The 19,311-nt window shown below is 34.2% G+C and overlaps 1 protein-coding gene across 1 annotated transcript in view; it reads right to left on the reverse strand.

The window, feature by feature from the left end:
- Positions 1 to 16,996, reverse strand: part of LOC107449288 (dynein axonemal intermediate chain 1-like) — a 34,906-nt gene extending 17,910 nt beyond the window's left edge. Inside the window, exons 1-8 of the mRNA XM_043047091.2 lie at positions 16,861 to 16,996; positions 13,477 to 13,557; positions 12,759 to 12,846; positions 9,918 to 10,024; positions 8,608 to 8,706; positions 5,926 to 6,009; positions 3,663 to 3,732; positions 222 to 404 (exon numbers count right to left, since the gene is read on the reverse strand). Of these exons, the coding sequence (XP_042903025.2) occupies positions 222 to 404; positions 3,663 to 3,732; positions 5,926 to 6,009; positions 8,608 to 8,706; positions 9,918 to 10,024; positions 12,759 to 12,846; positions 13,477 to 13,557; positions 16,861 to 16,923 (775 nt within the window). The 5' untranslated portion in view covers positions 16,924 to 16,996. The remainder of the gene's footprint in view (positions 1 to 221; positions 405 to 3,662; positions 3,733 to 5,925; positions 6,010 to 8,607; positions 8,707 to 9,917; positions 10,025 to 12,758; positions 12,847 to 13,476; positions 13,558 to 16,860) is intronic.
- Between the last annotated feature and the right edge of the window lie 2,315 nt (positions 16,997 to 19,311).

Below are 19,311 nucleotides of genomic sequence, written 5' to 3' on the forward strand. Positions count from 1 at the left end.
TTAACCTGAACTCACTTTTTCTCTCTCCCCATACTTAAAAATTACTTTTGTAAATAAAGAATCCATTTGCCACGTTTTTTTCTACGTCCTCTTAAAGGCTGCACTTTGTAGGCAATATTAGAATAAGATCGGTACATTAAAATTTGAAAAACCTCAATTAGAAGCATTTTGTTGTAGTCAGTTCATAGCTCGGATGTGATGATGATAATAAATAATTTTACCATCCACTAATTGCTCTCCATTGTCTCTGAATCCCACAGCAAAGAGGTCTGGGTAGTGATTGTTCCAACATAAGCTACTCACTAGCATTCTTTTTGTTTCGCGATTAGACAGATTCCACAGAGGTAAGAGTGATCCGAAATTCGGTTTGAACTCATCTTTAGGACACTCATAATACATGAAATCTAAAAGAAGATGAAAAAAAGATCTTTGTGAGTTGGATAGGCGATTTCCACACTTTCTCCATTTCCATTGCTTTTTATTTTATAACCGCTGTTGAACACTCGACCCAACTTTGTGTTTTCGACGACCAATGTTCAACTCCGTAGCCTTGTCATTGTCAACCAATCCAGAAGACAAGGAAACTCCTGGATCCGTACCCCCAAATGTATGATTTGATATGGGAACATGGAGGACTTTGTGACTTGACAGATTTATCGTGCATCAGTCACCATTTACTACATGAGGAGTCTTCGGCCGGAAGGGATCGAACCCACGATCTCTTGGACATGGGCCCAGTGCCTATCCCGGCCCTACATTTCCATTGTTCGGGGACAAAAAGTTGGAATATACAGGAGATGAGGGGAAAAAGGAATATTTACGAAAGAGCTGTGGTGGATCAGGGGAAAGAGCGCTCTCCTTCCGATGAAGTGAACCAGATTCGAATCCCGGCAATATTTGGTTCATTCGAATTCCGCAACCGGCTCGCACCAACCACAGTGATGTATCCTCCGTGGTAGAAGAACCATAGGTTAGAAATCCCATGCCATCAGGCTAACCATGGGAGGTTTTCGGTGTTTTCCTCTCCATGTAACGTAAATGCGGGTCAGTTTCATCAGAAAGTCCTCCACGAAGACAAATTTCCCCCCAATGCTTGATTCAGGAACTCCCTTGTCTTCTGGATTGAGTTCAAAGTTACAAGGTTACAGAGTTGAACATTAGTAGTCGTAAACCCAAAATTGGGTTTGCTGTTCAACGAGAGTTATAAAGTAAAATATTTACGGAAGAACCGTGGTGGCTACACGAATCAATAAAACGAATAGTTTAAAAATTGTAAGCGTTTATATGTATATATAAAATATATACTATTTTTGACATTTTCTTTTGAAGAAACAATGCATAGAAAACGATACTTTACTTGTCCTTATAGCAATGCTAGATGCGTGAATTAGTGCAAGTACAAATTTGTACTTTTTTTTACAAATAATAATTAATTCCTGGTTTGTCTCGTTCAATTTAGTATGAAAAATTAAATGTGAAATATAGCAACCTTACATGTTTCTGTAGCTCTTAAATAACAATGTAAAAAGAGTACATAAATTAAAACGAAGTACATTTTTTACATATCCTATCGTGCTTTACACATTATTTTTGAGTTATTCGCTTCATTGACTCGTGTATAATCTCATTTGATTCGGAGTAAAAAAAGAAATGAATATGAAACACTGCCTCATTTTAACAGATAAGAATAATCCCTCAAAAACTAAAAGATATTTGAAAGATTCCTTTGCTTCAGAAGACATGATGATGGTAATAAAAGTCCACATGTTTCGAGCTTTTGCTTTATTCATGTGAATGTCGATGCCGTTCTTTAAAGACAAGTATTCCTCACCACCTCTCAATGCTGGTGGAAATGCCTTCTTCTGTCTCTCTCTCTCTCTCTGCCACAGCAGCTTTTCTAGTTTTTTTTCTTCACATTTATTAATTTTTCACTTTTTGTAGATAACTTCGTGTTTTCTGTTTCAAATCTCTTTTATTTTCTACATTCCCGTCAGACGAGTCACGAGAATAAGCGCCTATTTTCGAACGAACGTGTCGAGTACGCCTAAACGGGGCATTTATTTTTCGAAACGTGTCAACTTTTATTAATGGATTCCTATTTTTTGAAGGAAATGAAGTTTTCATATTATCAACGCCACACTTGTTCAGATATAAATGAGTGCAAGAATACAACGTTTTAAACTTCTAGTTCTATCGTCTCAGGATTGGTCTCAATTGATTCAGGGTGACAAAATGGTAGACGGATCATGGGTTAGAATCTCTTTGCCATTGGGCCAATTGTGGGAGGTTTTCCTTTCCATGTAACGCAAATGTCGGTTAGTTACAACAGAAAGTCCTTCCGGAGGGCAAATTACTCCCGATACTTGATTCAGGAGTTCCCTTGTCTTCTGGATTGGGTTCAAAATGACAAGGCTTCGGAGTTGAACATTAGTTGTCGTAAATTGTTGATAACTGTTTATTTTCTTTATAATGTTTGCTTGTATTTAGTTCATTTCTAAGTAACGCTGTTTTCTGGATTTAATATTACACATTCTACCAATTTGTTAAAACCCTAATTTGAAAATTTTGAATATGTTTGCTTATGTGATTGAACTGTTGCGTTCACTTCGAACTTTCGGAGTGTTTCCGTATAAGTTACTTATTAATTAGTTGTCATAAACCCAAAAAATTGGGTCGGTTGTTCAACGACGGTTATAAAAAAAATAATAAAAAAAGTAGAGGAACTGTACAGAGAAATGTAAAGGAGTTTTAAAAATTAATTTTTATAAGAGGATAACAGAACCCTCCATAGAAAACATCTTGGATATAATTTTTTCCGTAGAAGAAGTCTAATTTTTCTGTACTATTCGGATCTAAAAGGGTGAAATCTTACTTTCAAAATTCCGACCACTTTCAGGCTAACTAGGATTCTTAAATTTTTACAGGAGCTTTGTATTGTAAAATAATACAAGTTTCGGTTTTTTTCTAAATTGCAGAATTTATCACCAAATAGTTCATCGAAAATTTCAACCATTTTCTTCTGACAAGCTAGAATGATCCAATTTCAACTCAATGTGCCTGACGCTAATAAAAACTACAAATATTTCCGAAATACTGAGAGCAAAATATGTCTCCCTTTCCCCGCAAATTAAAATTTCGTCCCAATTAAGACAAATAACAAGCAAAATAAAGAAAATAAAATATTAAAAACTACGATTTTCAAATTAATTATGAAAGAGATAATTAAGGGGGAAATAATGAATAAATTTACCAGGAAACTAAAACTTTAATGCGTATTACCATCTTTCCCCTTTCGAAAATGATTCGCTTTTTTTCTATGCTTCAGCTTAGACAAAAATGATATTATTTTCTTCTTCCTATCTAGTAATCTTTCTATCTAGTACATATCTTTCTATTTAGTTCAAATACATATCTTATTATCCAGTAAAAATGGAAATTATTTCTTCTTCTTATCTAAACTTATCTTTCTATCTAGTACATACCTTTCTATTTTGTAAAAATGATAATTATTTTCCTCTTCCTACCTAGTACATGAAAAACGCAGTTTTTAAACTTTCATGTTGCTATTTAAGTTAAATTTCGAAATTTTTTTTTCTTGTTATATTCCCTCATTTATTTGAGCAGAAATGAAGTATGTGACACCAAATAAGAGAAGTAATTACCTAGATTAGAGCCTGACATATTTTGGTCCAGCATCCGCTCAAACAGCCTGAGACTGTAGCTATCCTGAAGCTGTGGATTGTATAATTATTCAATATTTCAAACAATTTAGTAATCACCAACTTTTAAAAGTACAGCAATGCAAGCTTATGCTACTGTATTTTAAGGCATGGTTACTATGGTTCAAAAAGCTTAAACGTTTTGAATGGTTGATTTTCCAATTTATTGCATTTTGATAAAGGGAATCATTTAAGTTAAACTGATAATTATTTTACACGAATGACGGCACTGAACTGTCATGGTAGATAACTGGGGTTCTATGAAGCCCACCCAACTTCAGATCAATGGGTTTGGGTAACAAAAAATAAAGAAGGCCAGTGCTCACACATAACCACCATTTTCTCAAAGTTGTGGATCCTACAATCTCTATGGATGGTAGACCGTGTGTTAAAATTCGTAAGACTTCCGGGTTACTATTTGCGACTGATTTTTATATCTAATCTTGAAATACCTCAAATTTTATTATACTTGCGTTATTTACAATAAATCACGTTTTTTGAAATTCAACGAACAAACAACATAAGAATTTGGAAGACTCCGCAAGATGCAACCCAAAAAATAGCCAACGGTGATATTTTACACAAATTTATTCAAATAAGGGATAACACTTAAAAGATGGTAAACCTTACACTTTATTTATGTAGTGATATTAATTATCTTCAATTTGTTTTAGGCTCACAAGCAGTTAAAATTTATGAGTGACAGGAAAGTCTTTTGAATGATAAAATGACGCGAAAATTTAAGCACAAATCACAATAATAAAACTTCCTAGAATATTAAGCCTGTTCACTTATCGCCTCGTAAGCATAACATAAGCGGAGGGATACACCGGAAGTTTTCTAAATTTCTTCCGGTTTCAGAAAGCTTGTTAGTGTTAAAATTCAATCAACCATTCATAAACTTCCACAACGAGCTGTAGCGGAAAGGCTTTTTGCACGAAGTATCCTACACGCATCGTCCAAAATGCTTATTACTAAAATTACAAGTTAATATTTAAATGAAGAACGAAAAGGCTACCGAAATCACTATAGAGAAAGGTGGAATGAAAAATATTAAAACCAGTTATGATTTTCCGATGAAATAGAAATGTGTTTCTAATAATCGCTTTCCAAATGTCTCTCCGTTTCTTCCCACAGTCAACCAGGTTTTAATATTTCAGTGCTGTTTTTCCCCCGTCATTGGATTTTCATAGTGTCTTTTTTGTTTGTTGGTTAAATATTAACTTGCGACCTTTAACGTGTTTCTTTTTTGGCTTCATGCCTGATAAAGTTTGCTAAAAAATGTATAAAAGGTGGTGGTTGAGGAACACACTAAAAAGACCACCTGAGCCATGGTGGCTCAACGGACAGAGCGCTCGCCTTCCAATGAGGTGACCCGGGTTCGGCTTGCACTGCCTACAGTGCTGACGTAAAATATTACTCAGTGGTAGACGAATCATGAGTTAGAGTATCCTTGCCGTCAGACTAACCGTTGGAGATTTTCGTGATTTTTCACTCCATGTAACGCAAATGCGGGTGAGTTCCCTCAAAAAGTCCTCCTCGCAAATTTTTTCCAATACTTGATTCCGGAGTTAATTGTCTTCTAGATTGGATTTAAAATGACGAGGCTACGGAATTGAACATTAGTAGTCGCGAACCCAAAACATTGGGTCTGCTGTTCAACGACGGTTATTAAAAAAGACGACCTGGTGAACTTCAAATGGCTGTGAAGAGAGGGAAAGGAAACATTTATTACCCATTAACCCTTATCAGCTATTTTCCCAATTTTATTATAAATTTGGGTCATTTTGAACCGTGCAGGAGTTATAAAGGTTAAGCCAACAAGACAGACAGGAAAAAATAAAAAAGCTGATTAGATTAGATTGAATACATAGTTCATGATCGTAAAAGCCGCGATTAGTTATGCTACTTCAACTGTACAAGAATAAAATATGCGTAAAATTATAAACTGAGTCTGATGAGAAAAGTAGAAAAGATTACTGGTAATCGGGTTTAGTTAATTGGAGATCTAATTTATTCACAAAAAACACCAAGTAAATCTATTTAAAATACCATTTTCACTATGTTAAAAAAACATCAATAATTTCCCGTCATCGAAGTCTATTAATAGTTTGCTTACGGATGGTATAACAGGTGAACCGGAACGGCGGACATCATCATACTTAGCAAAGGGTTAAACAACGTGCAATTGAATGAATGTACTTACAGTAATATTCCTTCTTCCCGCACCCTTGAAAAGTGCATTGATGTCTCCTCTCCGTATGACCGTCTCTTCTTTCTTACTTTTCTCCTAAAAAATTTAAAATCAATGTTTTTATTTTTTAGTTCAATTTTTATGCTCAAATTCGTCGGTTTTTCTAAATTTTCTTATGAAACGCAGATGGCGTTGTGAATTCGTCTAGTTCTTGACATATTTTAGAAGCATCACTTATGCCATTTATAAAAATGACAATGGTGGTGTATGGTGGGTACTTGCACTTTAAGAAGAAGATCACAATACACAACACATGTGACCTATGACTATGACGTCAGTGCCAGCTGATCGCTTATAAGCAAAAAGGTGCATTAGAGTTGAGCTGAGTTTCTCCACATAAGTTAGAATGTTAATTAACGTGAAGTTAATTAAATGTAGAGCCGTATCGCACACCAAATTTGTTGAAATATAATTCTTTTTCGTCTACGTCTTTTACTTAGAGTTATTATTTGCTTATGCATTTCATTGTTACCGTGATATAGTTTTGCTTTGTGTATCTGGCAACATCGATTAGTTTGTTTATGTTCTACATGGCTTCATGCCTGTCTTTGTGTTAAGTAAAACCTACATTGGCGATCGAAATGGGCTGCAGGTGGCGTAGAGCAGAACTCGCCACCTATGGCAACACTTCGCATGCTTTCCCCATTAACGTGTGGAGAATCATAGAGGAAGGAAGTAGTTTCTCTCTTGATTTTCATATAGATTTAAATCTTTTTAAGTTGGAAAACTATATGGAACTGAAAACTACATTAAACATAGTTCTAAAGAAAAGCATCACGGAACTTTCAAAAAATATTTTTATTAAATAAAAAGGAAAAATATTAAGAAAAGGGAAAATATCGTAGTACATTTCCTGTACAAGTGAAAAGAGGAGGAGAGGGAAAGGGAGAAGGGCCAAAGGCATGAAACCGGTCTCTCCCCAGATGGCGTATTCGAGCGTTGCGATCGCCAGTAGTGAAAGAATTGAAATCTTTGTGAAATAATATAGAATGAGTCATTGAAGAGAATTGATGATTGACGGGCTTGGCTTACTCGAAATAGAAGGGAAATAACAGTTGCGCAAATAACAGGATGATCGCAAATATGCAAATAATTAATGCAGACTATACTTTAAGTCAGGGCTCGAAAAAACTCAGAAATTTTACCCGTCCCCGAGGACGGCTTGTCCAACAATGTACCCGTCCTCCTTTGAAACTAACCCGTCGCTTCTAAATAAATAAAAATATAATTTTCTCTTATTTATTACAAACATTTATATAAATTGCACAATGAATTAGTAGTTACTAGGATTACAAATACTAGGATTACATTATACAGTAATAAAAGAAATACTAGGTTACTAATAGTAAAACCTAGTATTTCTATTATGAAATAATTTATTTCTTTGATGAAATAATTTAAATAACAAAGGTTAAGTTATCTGTCAATTATCATGTCAATTTATCCGATGGTACTGCGTTTTTTAAATGAATCAAATATGACGTTTGCCAGTTCCACAATCAAGCCAATGATTTACAGAGGTTTCTGCACAGAAATCTGAAAGAGGTTTTCCATTTAGGTAGATGTTCATAAATGCGTTTAACGCTTCTTGTTTAAGACCAGTAAGTAATGTGTTTTTTTGTAAGTTCATTGCTGAAAAGCCCCTTTCAACCGCTGCAGTACTCCCAGACAGAGAAAACATCAATTCCACCATGCGCAGTATGTTGCTGAATTTCTAGATTAGAGGGTCATTTTAGAAGTGAGGCGCTAGACTCTTGTAAGATAACAAAAATTGAAAATGTATCACGAACATTAACGGGAAAATGACGGTCCGCGCGGACGCTGGATTCGAGTAATTTGTTGTCCGCGGGGAATTTTTGACCGCCGAGGACGGGAGGTTTTTCGAGCCCTGCTTTAAGTTACGACATCAGACACTAAAATGTACTTTATAGTTGATAGTTCCTGTGAAATCGAATTTTAAAAAAGTCAGATATTTGAAATTCGATATCTCACGAACAACTCGACCGATTTCACACCTATTATTCCGAGCATCAGGCGTAGATCTTATTAACGCTCTACCACAGAGGCATTCTCATTGCTTACGTTGACGGGGCCGCGAAGGAATTGCACCCATCAGATTCGAAAGTTGTTTTGAGTTTGAACTTGGTTTCTTCATTTAACTAACATAAAAAGTAGTTGTCAGGAATCGCTACAAACTACTTTTATTTTTGCATCACACTACTCAATAAACTACTTTTTTTACAAAGTAGCGTACTACACCGAAAACCACGGAAAAAAGTAACGACTACAATAGTTTCGCTACTTATAACCCCGTTACTTAAAACCAAAGGTCTGAGGTAACACCAGAGATTAGATGGCTATGGCCCGCAGAAGGAAGGACTGGTCTTGTCTTCTGGAGAACGCCAGGGTCCATCCAGGACTGTTGAGCTATTGATGATGATTGAATCGAGTAATAATTTTTAAAAAATTATTAATAATCCTAAAAAGTTATATTCTATGCAGAACTATGTCAGGATAAATGAGTGCAAAATATTTTTCATTTGCTTAAAGATAGTTGACGTCTCAGGATAAGGAAGGATATTTACCTGAAAAAAGATATAAGTTGTGAAATAGGTGTATTTTTAAAGATAGTACCTCACATTCTTTGTAAGCTGTTGCTATTTGTACACGTGATGCAGTATCTCCGAATTTCATCGATGGTGAAAGAGATGGATCAATCCCATCCTTCTGATCCTAGGAAAATCTCTTTTTAAAAAATATTCCGCACACCGAGGTTGCTTCTCATTCATCATCGTTTTTTTTAAATTTATTTAAAAGTCGATATTTTCCAAAAAAACATAGAAAATTTTGTTAAAAAAAATATACAATCATTTTAGTTTTATAAATTTGCTAATCGCGGTGGTGGGAAAAACTTCATTATTTTTGTAGTTTGCTACAACTACAACTATTTTGTTACAAATATAGTTAACTACAACCACAATTACTTTTTTTTTTAAACTGAGTGACTACAAACTACTTAGTAATCACTATTTTAAGGATACGAAATTCGTTGGAGAACTTAATTTACATCTATGTTCAAAATTATTCTGAATGAAAAATATAGGATTAAATTAAAAATAAAGGAATAATTAAGAAATATTTATTTATATTTACATGAGTCAGCTTGTTATTTCAAAACATTTTTTTTCGAATTTGTTCAGTTAACTTTCTATGTCTTTCTCGACAGCGAGTATTTAATTGAAGAAATGCGAAATCATCAAATACTTACAATTTTTATGAATGCTTTTATATTTCCTCCAAGAAATCAAGTACAACATCGAAAATACGTTCTCTCCTTTTGAAATAACATAAATGTTTCACGAGTGTACATTCGAATGTGAACCCAAGTGATTCATTATCTATTTATTCATTAATGGTCGGCTTAAATATTAGTTATACGTGATTTTAAATACTTGATTCCTGTGAACGCTCAGCCACAGAGGGTCATTGCATTCATTGACGGAAAGTTCGTGCCCATCAAATTCGAAAAATTAATTGTCATGTTCCTTTACTAAATTAACATTAAAAATAGTTGCCAGGAATCGCTACTGTTTATTTTTTGGATCACGACACTACCTTTTTAAAAAAAGTAGCAGACTACAAACTACAAAAAAAAGCAGCGACTACAGAATTTCTACTACTGATAGTGCGCTACTTCCGACCACTGGTTAATCGTAACGAAATGGACGATTACCCGAATTTGAAAAATAATCATGCAGGCTTTCAGCACCGCCTTCCTCAGTAGTGGGTCGATAGATTTTGACAGCGTTTTTGTTTTTTCATCGTTTAAATATTAGTATGCTATCTCTTATGTGCATAGGACTTTATATATTTTTTACTTCATTTTAGCATTAGTATATTTAGAACGGAACGTATTAGCACTTAAGGAATAAGTTAGAACTTACAGTGAAATGTTTTGCTTCTGTTTGTGTTGCAATAGTGCGAAAGTTGATATTATTTCTCACGACTTTCTCCTCCTTCTTGTCAAGATCTTCATACACAACACCATACACTATTAGAATACACACATAAGAAGTATACGAGTACTTTAGTTTCCTTGTAAGACTCTTTGTAAGTAAGCGTCTCAAAGTCACGTGATATCTCCCCTCTTCACTCTTTTCTTCTCTTCGCTGCGGCCTCTGCTTAATTTTTTCCCCACTCCAGTACATTACAACTTCTAATTGAAAAGTACTGCAGTGGGAGAAAACTAAGATTTTCCGATACCATGGTAACGTGATAACGGAGAGGGCAAAAGTGCGGAGAATGGAGAAATCCGCGTAAACTCGAGATGATAATTCTATTTCCAAAAAGTATATTAACATTTAGAATAAAGGTCACTGTTCCATTGAATCCCATATTTAATTCTTAATTTTATTTTATTTACAAAGCCAAAAACTTATAAAAATAAACGTATACATAAAACCCTAGTAGTACGGTCACAAGGTGGTTAATAATTTTGTGAACGAAATTATTTACAGACATGTAAAGAATGAAATAATTTAATGGAGAAAACATAATACATGAGAAGGGTGGTCATTAATCACTGCCCATAGTATACATTTTTGAAATTTTTGTTTAAAAATAAGTCAGAAAAATCGCAAATAATATTTATGTAAGGAAATAAAAAACTCGTTATCAAACTTTTACTACTCACTACTGTAGATGGCTGAATTAAAATCATCAAAACCAGTTTGATTAACAGAAGAAGCTTAGAGATATTTCTAATAGCCCTCTTTCACCGCATATCCGTTTTCTTCAGCCATCAAACAGTGATTCTGTAGTTTTTTCCTCATTAACAGTTCGTCAAGTTTAGTTAATTTTCTTTCTCTTTTCATTGTTCAATTATTTCATTTTCGACAAGGATTCTAAAACTCGATCTTAAAGGTGTTAATCAAAGAGTCCTTTGTTCAAACAGGATTTTTGTAATTAAATCAAATTTATACGGAGTACCGCAATCTAAACATAGAAAGGATATTAAATTTCACTAAAAATGATTTTTTCCGAAAAACGGCAATTGTGATATTGATGAATATAAAAATGAAACAATGAAGTGCATACTTATAAATTGGAAAGGAAAACGTGTAAGAAAAAGACAGTGAATAAAACATGAATTGTTAAAATTTATTAACTTAAAATAATAATATTAAGTAATTATTTTTATGGCTGTTGATTTAAGGACAAACTAGAGTTTACATATTTTAACAATCATCTTAACATTTTCAGTTTATTTGGACCAAAATTGTAAGAACAGCGCCACTTTTTCCCCGTATTACGTAGTTTTTGAATTAAGTTTTTATTTCCGGGAATCCTTTTTTCGTCTAAATATAAAAATAGCACCTTTTTTTTAAATCGAAATTTGTACTAGTTCGACTAGTAGATGGCGCTCCTCAAAGTAAGCTTGATTTAGTTGTAACCATCTTGTATAAAATAGGATGTTCGGATATCCTGAACCGTTTTGGGCGAATGATTGAACTTACGTATACAAAATTTAACTTGTCTAAACCTTTTCCCAGAAAACCCGATTCTTGCTTTTAAGATTAAAATTCCTTAAATCAAATTTTGAAATTTTTTTATCCATAAGATGAACAGTGAAATTATTATTATTTTTTTAATTTAAAAGATTAATGGGAGTTGGTAGGGATTGATAAATGCCCTACCGACTCCCCTTAAGGCACATTTTATTTTATTTTATTTTATTTTATTTTATAACCGTCGTAGACAAGCATACCCAATTATTTGGGTTTGCGACCACTAATGTTCAATACCGTAGCATTGTAATTTTGAACCCAATCCAGAAGACAAGGAAACTCCTGGATCAAGATTGGGAGAAATTTGTCATCGTGGAGGACTTTTTGATGGAACTAACCCGCATTTGCTTTACAAGGAGGGGAAAAGAACGAAAACCTGAACGGTTAGCCTGGTGGCTAGGGGACTCTAACCTATGACCCGTCTACCACTGAGGATATTGTACGTAAGCACTGTGGTCGGTGCAAGCCGAATGCGGAATTCTTATGGACCTGCCATTGCTGGAATTCGAACCCGGTTCACCTCGTTTATTTTATTTTATTTTATTTTATTTTATTTTATTTTATAACCGTCGTAGACAAGCATACCCAATTATTTGAGCATACAACTACTAATGTTCAACTTATATCCGTCGTTTAACAGCCGTCAACCAGAAGACAAGGGAACTCATGCATCAGGTATTGTGAGAAATTTGCCTTCGTGGAGGACTTTTTAATGGAACTAACCCGCATTTGCATTATATGGAGAGGAAAACCACGAAAAACTCCCGGTTAGGCTGACGGCATGGGTTCTCTAACCCATGATCCGTCTACCATTGAGGATATTTTATAACGACATTGTGGTTGTTGAGAGCCAGGTGCGGAATTCGAATCCCAGACATTGCAGGGATAGAACCCGGGTACCTCGTTGGGATGCGAGAGCTCTATCCCCTGAGCCACCACGGCTTCCTAAAGGCATATTGAAAAGTTGTCTTTCTTGGTCCGTAAACAACCGAACTGTTTTTTTCTTTTTTTTTGCCTTTTTAGATACTTAAACTGCCACATTATTTAACGAAATTTTTAAATTAATCTCTGAAACCTAAGCCGTAGTTTCAAAACGTGTGGCATTTTCTGAAATAAAAAAAAACTTTTTAATGTATTTTAGGTCACACAAATGGACCATTCATTCATGTAAGAGACTAACTGTACAACACAATTTTATAATGGGATGAAAATGCTTACGTCCTTTAAGTTTGCGCTTGATGGAACCTATTGCTTTATAAAACAGAACAGCCTTCTTGAAGTCATTGACTGGTTTGAAAGTCTGAGTCTGAAAATGAACATTTGTTTAAAAATCTATTACTCTACTATAACTATTTCTATTGCTAACTAAAATAGGCGTCTCTAAAGTTTGCGTCATTTCTTCCTTCCTCACACTTTTTCCCTCTCCAGTTTTGGCCAAAAAGAAAGAATTCATGGCCAAGTTAGCATAACATTGGGATACCAATTTTATTTACAAACTAGGAGGCTCCGCCCCCTGCTCGCCAACCCCCGAGAACACGCCGTGAACCATGGCTCGCTGCGCTAGCTCGCCAATGAACACAATGTTCTAGTACAAAGACATAGTATNTTATTTACAAATACGCTATAAGATTACGTGACTCAATGTATTACAAGTTAAGCTCTTAACTTTTCAAGCTTATCTATTTATAGTTTTGCGAAGTTATAAAACTACAACTATTCTCCGTTGCAAGTTAAGAAAATACCATTGCGGTATAGGATTTAAGTAATCATCCTTGATTATACAAGTACTAATATACTAAGCAATATTACTTAAGTAATATACTATAAGTCTCAAGGTTCTGCGTAGAAAGACAAAATGTAATGTTAAGTTGTACGTACCCCCAGGTGGCAGTCATTACGATTTTTTACTATAGAGAGATTGCTTAAAAAAAATTACCTTGTACTCGTATTCTGCGCATTTTGCGGACATGTAAGGATTCCGGGTTGTTAAAAATGTATCAATTTCTTCTTCAAGATCCTGAAAAAAATATCTTTTATTTTGCTTGAAATAATATGCGTGTTTAAATATAATTAATTGTGTGACAAAAAACGTATTAATATTTATTATGTGATCCCGCCAAAAATTTGAAATTCCGGACAAATAAGAATTCCACGTGTATAACTACAACATTTCCATTCATTTGCTTGCGTTCGAGTGTGTGAATCTAGCAATTATAATTTATGGACACTTTCCCACTAGCTAGAGTGCTTAAATCTGTGCTAATGCTCAGTGTTTGAGAACAATACAAGTTTCAATTGTTCTGGATCCTACAAGCAACATTTTTCATGAATTTCAATTTCAAACGCTTTTCGATTGTTAAGAATAATGAATCTATGTGCCTGATAACAATACAAATTTCATTTGTGTTCTGATCGCTACTACCAAAACTGTTCAATTGATCTAGTCAATCAAAATGCAGACTTTCTGACTAGCTTGCGTGCTCGAATTCCAACTGCAGTACTGTGCCAGACGGCAATGCAAATTACAATTGTTTCCGACTTGATGCCAATGGAATTTCATCTCCGTTCAATCGCAAACTGAAATTTCGACCACCTTTCTGATATAAACAAAAAACAGACACAAAACTAAAAAGAAAGAAATTATTGAATAAAATAAAAATTTTAAATCTCAGATTCTAGATTAAAATAGAGAAAATGTTTTTATTTTCATCACATCTAAAATGAAAACATGGAGCGCATCATTTTAGTAATTACCCTTAATCACCAACGAAAATCCCTCCTCTTTTTTTCTTCTTTTTTTTTTTTGGCCTGACGAAAGTAGAATTGCCCATTTTAATCTTATTTAGCCCATTTTAAACTTAATTTCAATTTTTTTTTTATTTTATTCAAAATCCTTTCATATCCAGAGAAATTTCATTTAGCTTAGTTTCTTCGCAAGTTTTTCACGATTTTAAGACGAATTAAAATATAACTTGAAGATAACAAAATGGAGATTTATTCAATTCTAATTATAAAAAACGGATGCGTCTAACTTGTCTCTTCAAATTGAATCTAAGAATTCAGACGCGGTTTCAATCACTGGCAAACAAAAGTAAACCAATGCTTTCAAAGCAAATAGAAAAGTTAAGAATTTCTATACGTTTTCCTTACTAATAATCCATTGTTGCAGGTTGTAATTTCTATTTGTTTTATTGCCGTCTGCTTGTTACATCCGCATGTAGCAATTTCTATGTGTTCCACTGTCGTACATTTGTTTCATTGTCAAAAGTTGTAATTTCTATTTGTTCCTTTGTCGCTTATTTATTCCATAACGTATCGTATGATGCAATTTTTAATTTGTTCCACTGTCGTACGTTTTTGTGACATTGTCACACGTTGTAATTTCTGTTTCTTCCAGTGGCGTTTGTTTATTACATTGTCGCTTGCTGTAATTTCTATTTTTTCCGTTTTCATATGTTTATTCGATTGTCACGTATCGCAATTTCTATTTATTCCACTGTCGTATGTTTGTTACATTGCTGCATGTTGAATTTCCTATTTATTCCGCTGTGGCGTATTATTCTATTGCGTTTGTTGTAATTTCTACTTGTTCCACTGTTGTGTGTTTGCTCTAAAGTCATTTGTTGAAATTTATATTTATTCTTTGGTCGCATGCTTATTCCATTACGTAGGTTGTAATTTCTATTTGGTCCGATGGCGCACGATGGTTCCATTGTCACATGTTGTAATTTATATATATTCTTTTCTCGCATGTTTATTCCATTACTCAGGGCCGTCTTAATAGCATGTAGGGGAACAGAAATGTTTTGAGTCTCTATAACATGTCATATTATTTAAAATCGAACTCAAAACTCCACATAGATGAAATAAAGCATTTTTAAGATATGCAATAATTTTAACAAACTTAAACACATTTTTATTACCCCAAAAACCTCAATGAACATTAAATGAAACATTTTTGAACTATGCATAATTTTTTAAAAAAAAATGAGATTCTAATCAGTTGCAATCCTTAAATATTTTTTAAAACTATGGAAGCTAATTAAAATAATTAAATTAAAAAAATAACAAAAAAAAAAAATCCAATGGTATGAAATATTTTGTCAAATTAGCAGTTATTTAAACCTCTCTCAATGCACATCAGCCATAACCAGTTTAAAAGTTGCTGTACCATAGTGCTGTGTCAATATAAACTCTTTATTGAATTAATTTTAAATACTAAACAGAGTGGGTGGTGGAAGGACGTTCGACATGTTATTAAGAGATATCTCATGATTTTTATGACCTAAGTGTATAGATCATTTTTGCATTAAAAATATTTTTATTTTTTATAGTTTCGGTCACCAAAATGTCATTTATCATATACATCAGTTTTCATTTTTAAATTTTTTTGCATTTTCCATGAACATTGTTGAGCAAAAAATTAAGTTTGTGTAGTACCATCAGTAATAAAATATTTTGTCCTGACCGATTAGACTAGATTTCGAGGTGTCACTTGGAGGATCGCCAAACTCATTCATCACCAGAATTCATTTACGGCAACTCTCACATAAATTAAAGCAAGTCAATGTTTCCAAATTAGGTACCATGCATTTCTTTTTTAACATTATTTCTTTGTTTTAATTTAATATAAAATGCATTTCATTCGGATTGTAATTTTTTTTGTTTTTAGTAGGTAGGTAGGCGACGGTCCAGGAAACATCCCTGAAGACGATCCGAAGACATGCGACCGCAATTTTGGTCCTCTGCAGAGGGGATGGCTCCCCTGTTTTGGTAGCCCGATGATCCACGCGCAAAGTTGAGCACTTTACGGTGGAACAGTTTAACGAGGACCTAACCGCGCTTCCTCTGTCCCTACATAGACTGACCAAAGTGGTCACCCATCCGTTTACTGACCGCAGTCAGTGATGTTTGACTTCGGTGTTCTACTGGGAACCATGTCTTTACGGTCAGTCTACTGCGGGACCTTTGTTTAGGAGATATTTCATTTGACAAGACATAGTAAGTAAATACAAGTACTGCCAAAAAGAAATTTCTAATTTTTTTACAATGGGCATTTTGAAATATATTTTTCTTTGAGAAGGAAAGTTAATTTAAACGATCAATCAGATCTAATTTAAAATATATAAACCTAAATATCGATACGATCATAATTAAACGTTAGTGGTAAATTATCATCGACGAAGAGTCCTCTTACTGCTGTTATTATCTTGAATGAAACATAGAAACAAACAATTTGTAATGGATTACCATATCGATTCTCACTCATTTTTCGCCTACCTGAAAATAATAAAAACAAAAATCAGCGTAAAATTCCAACCTTTGGTTTCTTCGTGATTTTTTCCTTCTTTATTCTCCTAGATGGTTGCTTTTTAGGTGGCATGGTTTTAGAAAAAAGCTTACGTATATATTCAGTTTTCAAAGTTAAAAATTATTTATCTAAATTTGTGTCAAGCTCTTTTTTTTTAAAGCAATAGCATTGCCACTTCCAGTTATAAAATTATCGCTTTATGCTGATGTCCTCCGCGTCTATGTACTGTAACAAAGACTGAATAGTCCAGACAACGCGTTTCATGTTCTCCATGGTTGTTTATAACTTCCGGTAGAAGATTCATCTTAAAGATCAGGTAATTGTATATCAATATCTATGATAAATTTCTTAAAGTTCTTCTTTTTCATATCTTCATCTGATATGTTAAAACATGAACACACTTTTTCGCAAAAACGCGACACAAAAATAAAATTTCGAGGAACTGAGAATTTCCGAGGGCATACAAATAGACTCAGAAAGTAAAAGAAAAAGAAATAGTCACGTCAATGCTACGACGTCAGAAGATGACCTAAAGACTTCCGATAGGGTTCGTTTGTTTTCTAAGGTTAGATGGTGAATAACTGTTTCGTTTTCAATGAAAATATTAGTCTCAAAACTATTTATGCAGGAAAAAAACTAACTGTTCAGATTTTTCAGAGTACCTAACCTAAAAGGTTATCTGCTCTTTCATCGAGAAGAAGATGTGAGTAAGGGTTGGTAGGTGATATAGCGGGAGCTAATTTTCGTTGGAAATCCCCTTCAGTAGGGATTGGAGGAGGCTGAGCTCTTCTTCATTTTTCAGGAGCTCCTGAAGTTCCTTGATTATGGAAACAAGTCTGTGGGCAGAGGATGCTGGGGTGTTCTTTTTCCCTCGGCTCTTTCTACTGGGGCGGGCCTCGCCAGAGAAGTTGGAAGTATGAGTTATTTTGCAGTTGCAACAAGTTGCAGGAGAGTCTTTGCTTTTCTTGCACTGGTAGGAGTAGTGCCCTTCGGCACACTTCATGCACTTGGGTTGGGCAGTACAAGAACTCTGTGAATGTCCGTAGGCTTGGCAGCGAAAACACTGTTAGGCTCTTTAACGAAAAAGAGTCATGTTTGCTCAAACGTTTGGAAGAAAATTTCAGTCCTTATCCACCTCTACCACCTATTCGGTGTGGTGGGTAGAGGCTATACTTATTACTACAATATAGGTTTTGATTCCAGTTCTTCTAAAGGGATTGGGTGTCTGATCGAACTGTTCTTTCTATGATCATGTCTTGGTGGTTCGTAATCCACTCGAACGAAACGTCTCCAGTGTTTCCAGAGCTGGAAAATTCCCCATATAATTGGAGAGCATGGTGGGGAGGCCGGGTAATTACCATCTGCCCTCTGATTTAAATTGCAGTAGTCTAGGGTGCGCATCATTGAGTATAAAGATCACAGTGTTACAAACACTAATCTTTTGAGGCAGTATTTTTTTTGAGGGGGGGGGATAAAAATATCATTATACTGTTATAAATAGATGAAATAATGCTACATAATGTAATCTTAGGGTTTTTATTTAAAAAAAAATTATATCTCTAGAAAGCAATATTAGTTCGCGTGTACAATGCGCAAAATAAATAAACGAGCCACCCGTGAATAACTTTTGATTTAATGATCGGATCTTCACGTTCAAGGACTCAATCTTAATAGCTCGAAAAGGGGACTTCAAATATGGTAATTAATAAATGCAGACCAATATTTTACATTACGAAATCAGACACAAAAGTGTACTTTCTCTCATAAACATGCTTTTTCCCCCATCTGATTTCTGACAACCAAAATATGGAAGATACCCTCAATCTGGGAAATAGGGTCCCTATAGTTTGGTCAGGAGAGCGCTCCTAAGTTTTGACCCCTTAATGTTAATTTTTCTTTTTGCGTATTTTTGAAATTCAATTTCTCAGTAACTTATGAACTGATTTTGCTCAAATTTTGTCATGTAATATTATCTTTTTTAAAATTATGCAAAAAAATTGTATACCTTACAATTCAAAATTTTTTTGACCATTCTTAAATAAAATAATAAATATTTACCAAAAATTACTTTTTGCTTGAAATTATATTTGCATAAACAAATTTTATAATTGTGTGCAAAATTGTTTTAATTTGCTTAAAAATTTCTCGAGATATAACGAATTACGCTAATTAAAATTAACATTAAGGGATCCAAATTATAGGGACCCTATTTCCCAGATTTCAGCTACTCCCTATATTTCGGGGGTGAGAAATCCAAATTTGTCGAAAAAATATTGTATGTTTATTCAGAGAAAGTACGTTTTTGTGTCTGATTTCGTAACTTAAAGCATCGTTTGCACTTATTACTTAGCATATTTGAGATCACCCCCTCAAACCATTAAGATTAAGTCCTAGAACTTGAAGATCTGATCAAAACTTATTCAAGGTGGGGTTTTTTTTCCGCACTGTACATAATTTCAT

This window comes from Parasteatoda tepidariorum, chromosome 5, assembly GCF_043381705.1.
Source record: "Parasteatoda tepidariorum isolate YZ-2023 chromosome 5, CAS_Ptep_4.0, whole genome shotgun sequence".
NCBI classification, from domain to species: Eukaryota; Metazoa; Arthropoda; class Arachnida; order Araneae; family Theridiidae; genus Parasteatoda; species Parasteatoda tepidariorum.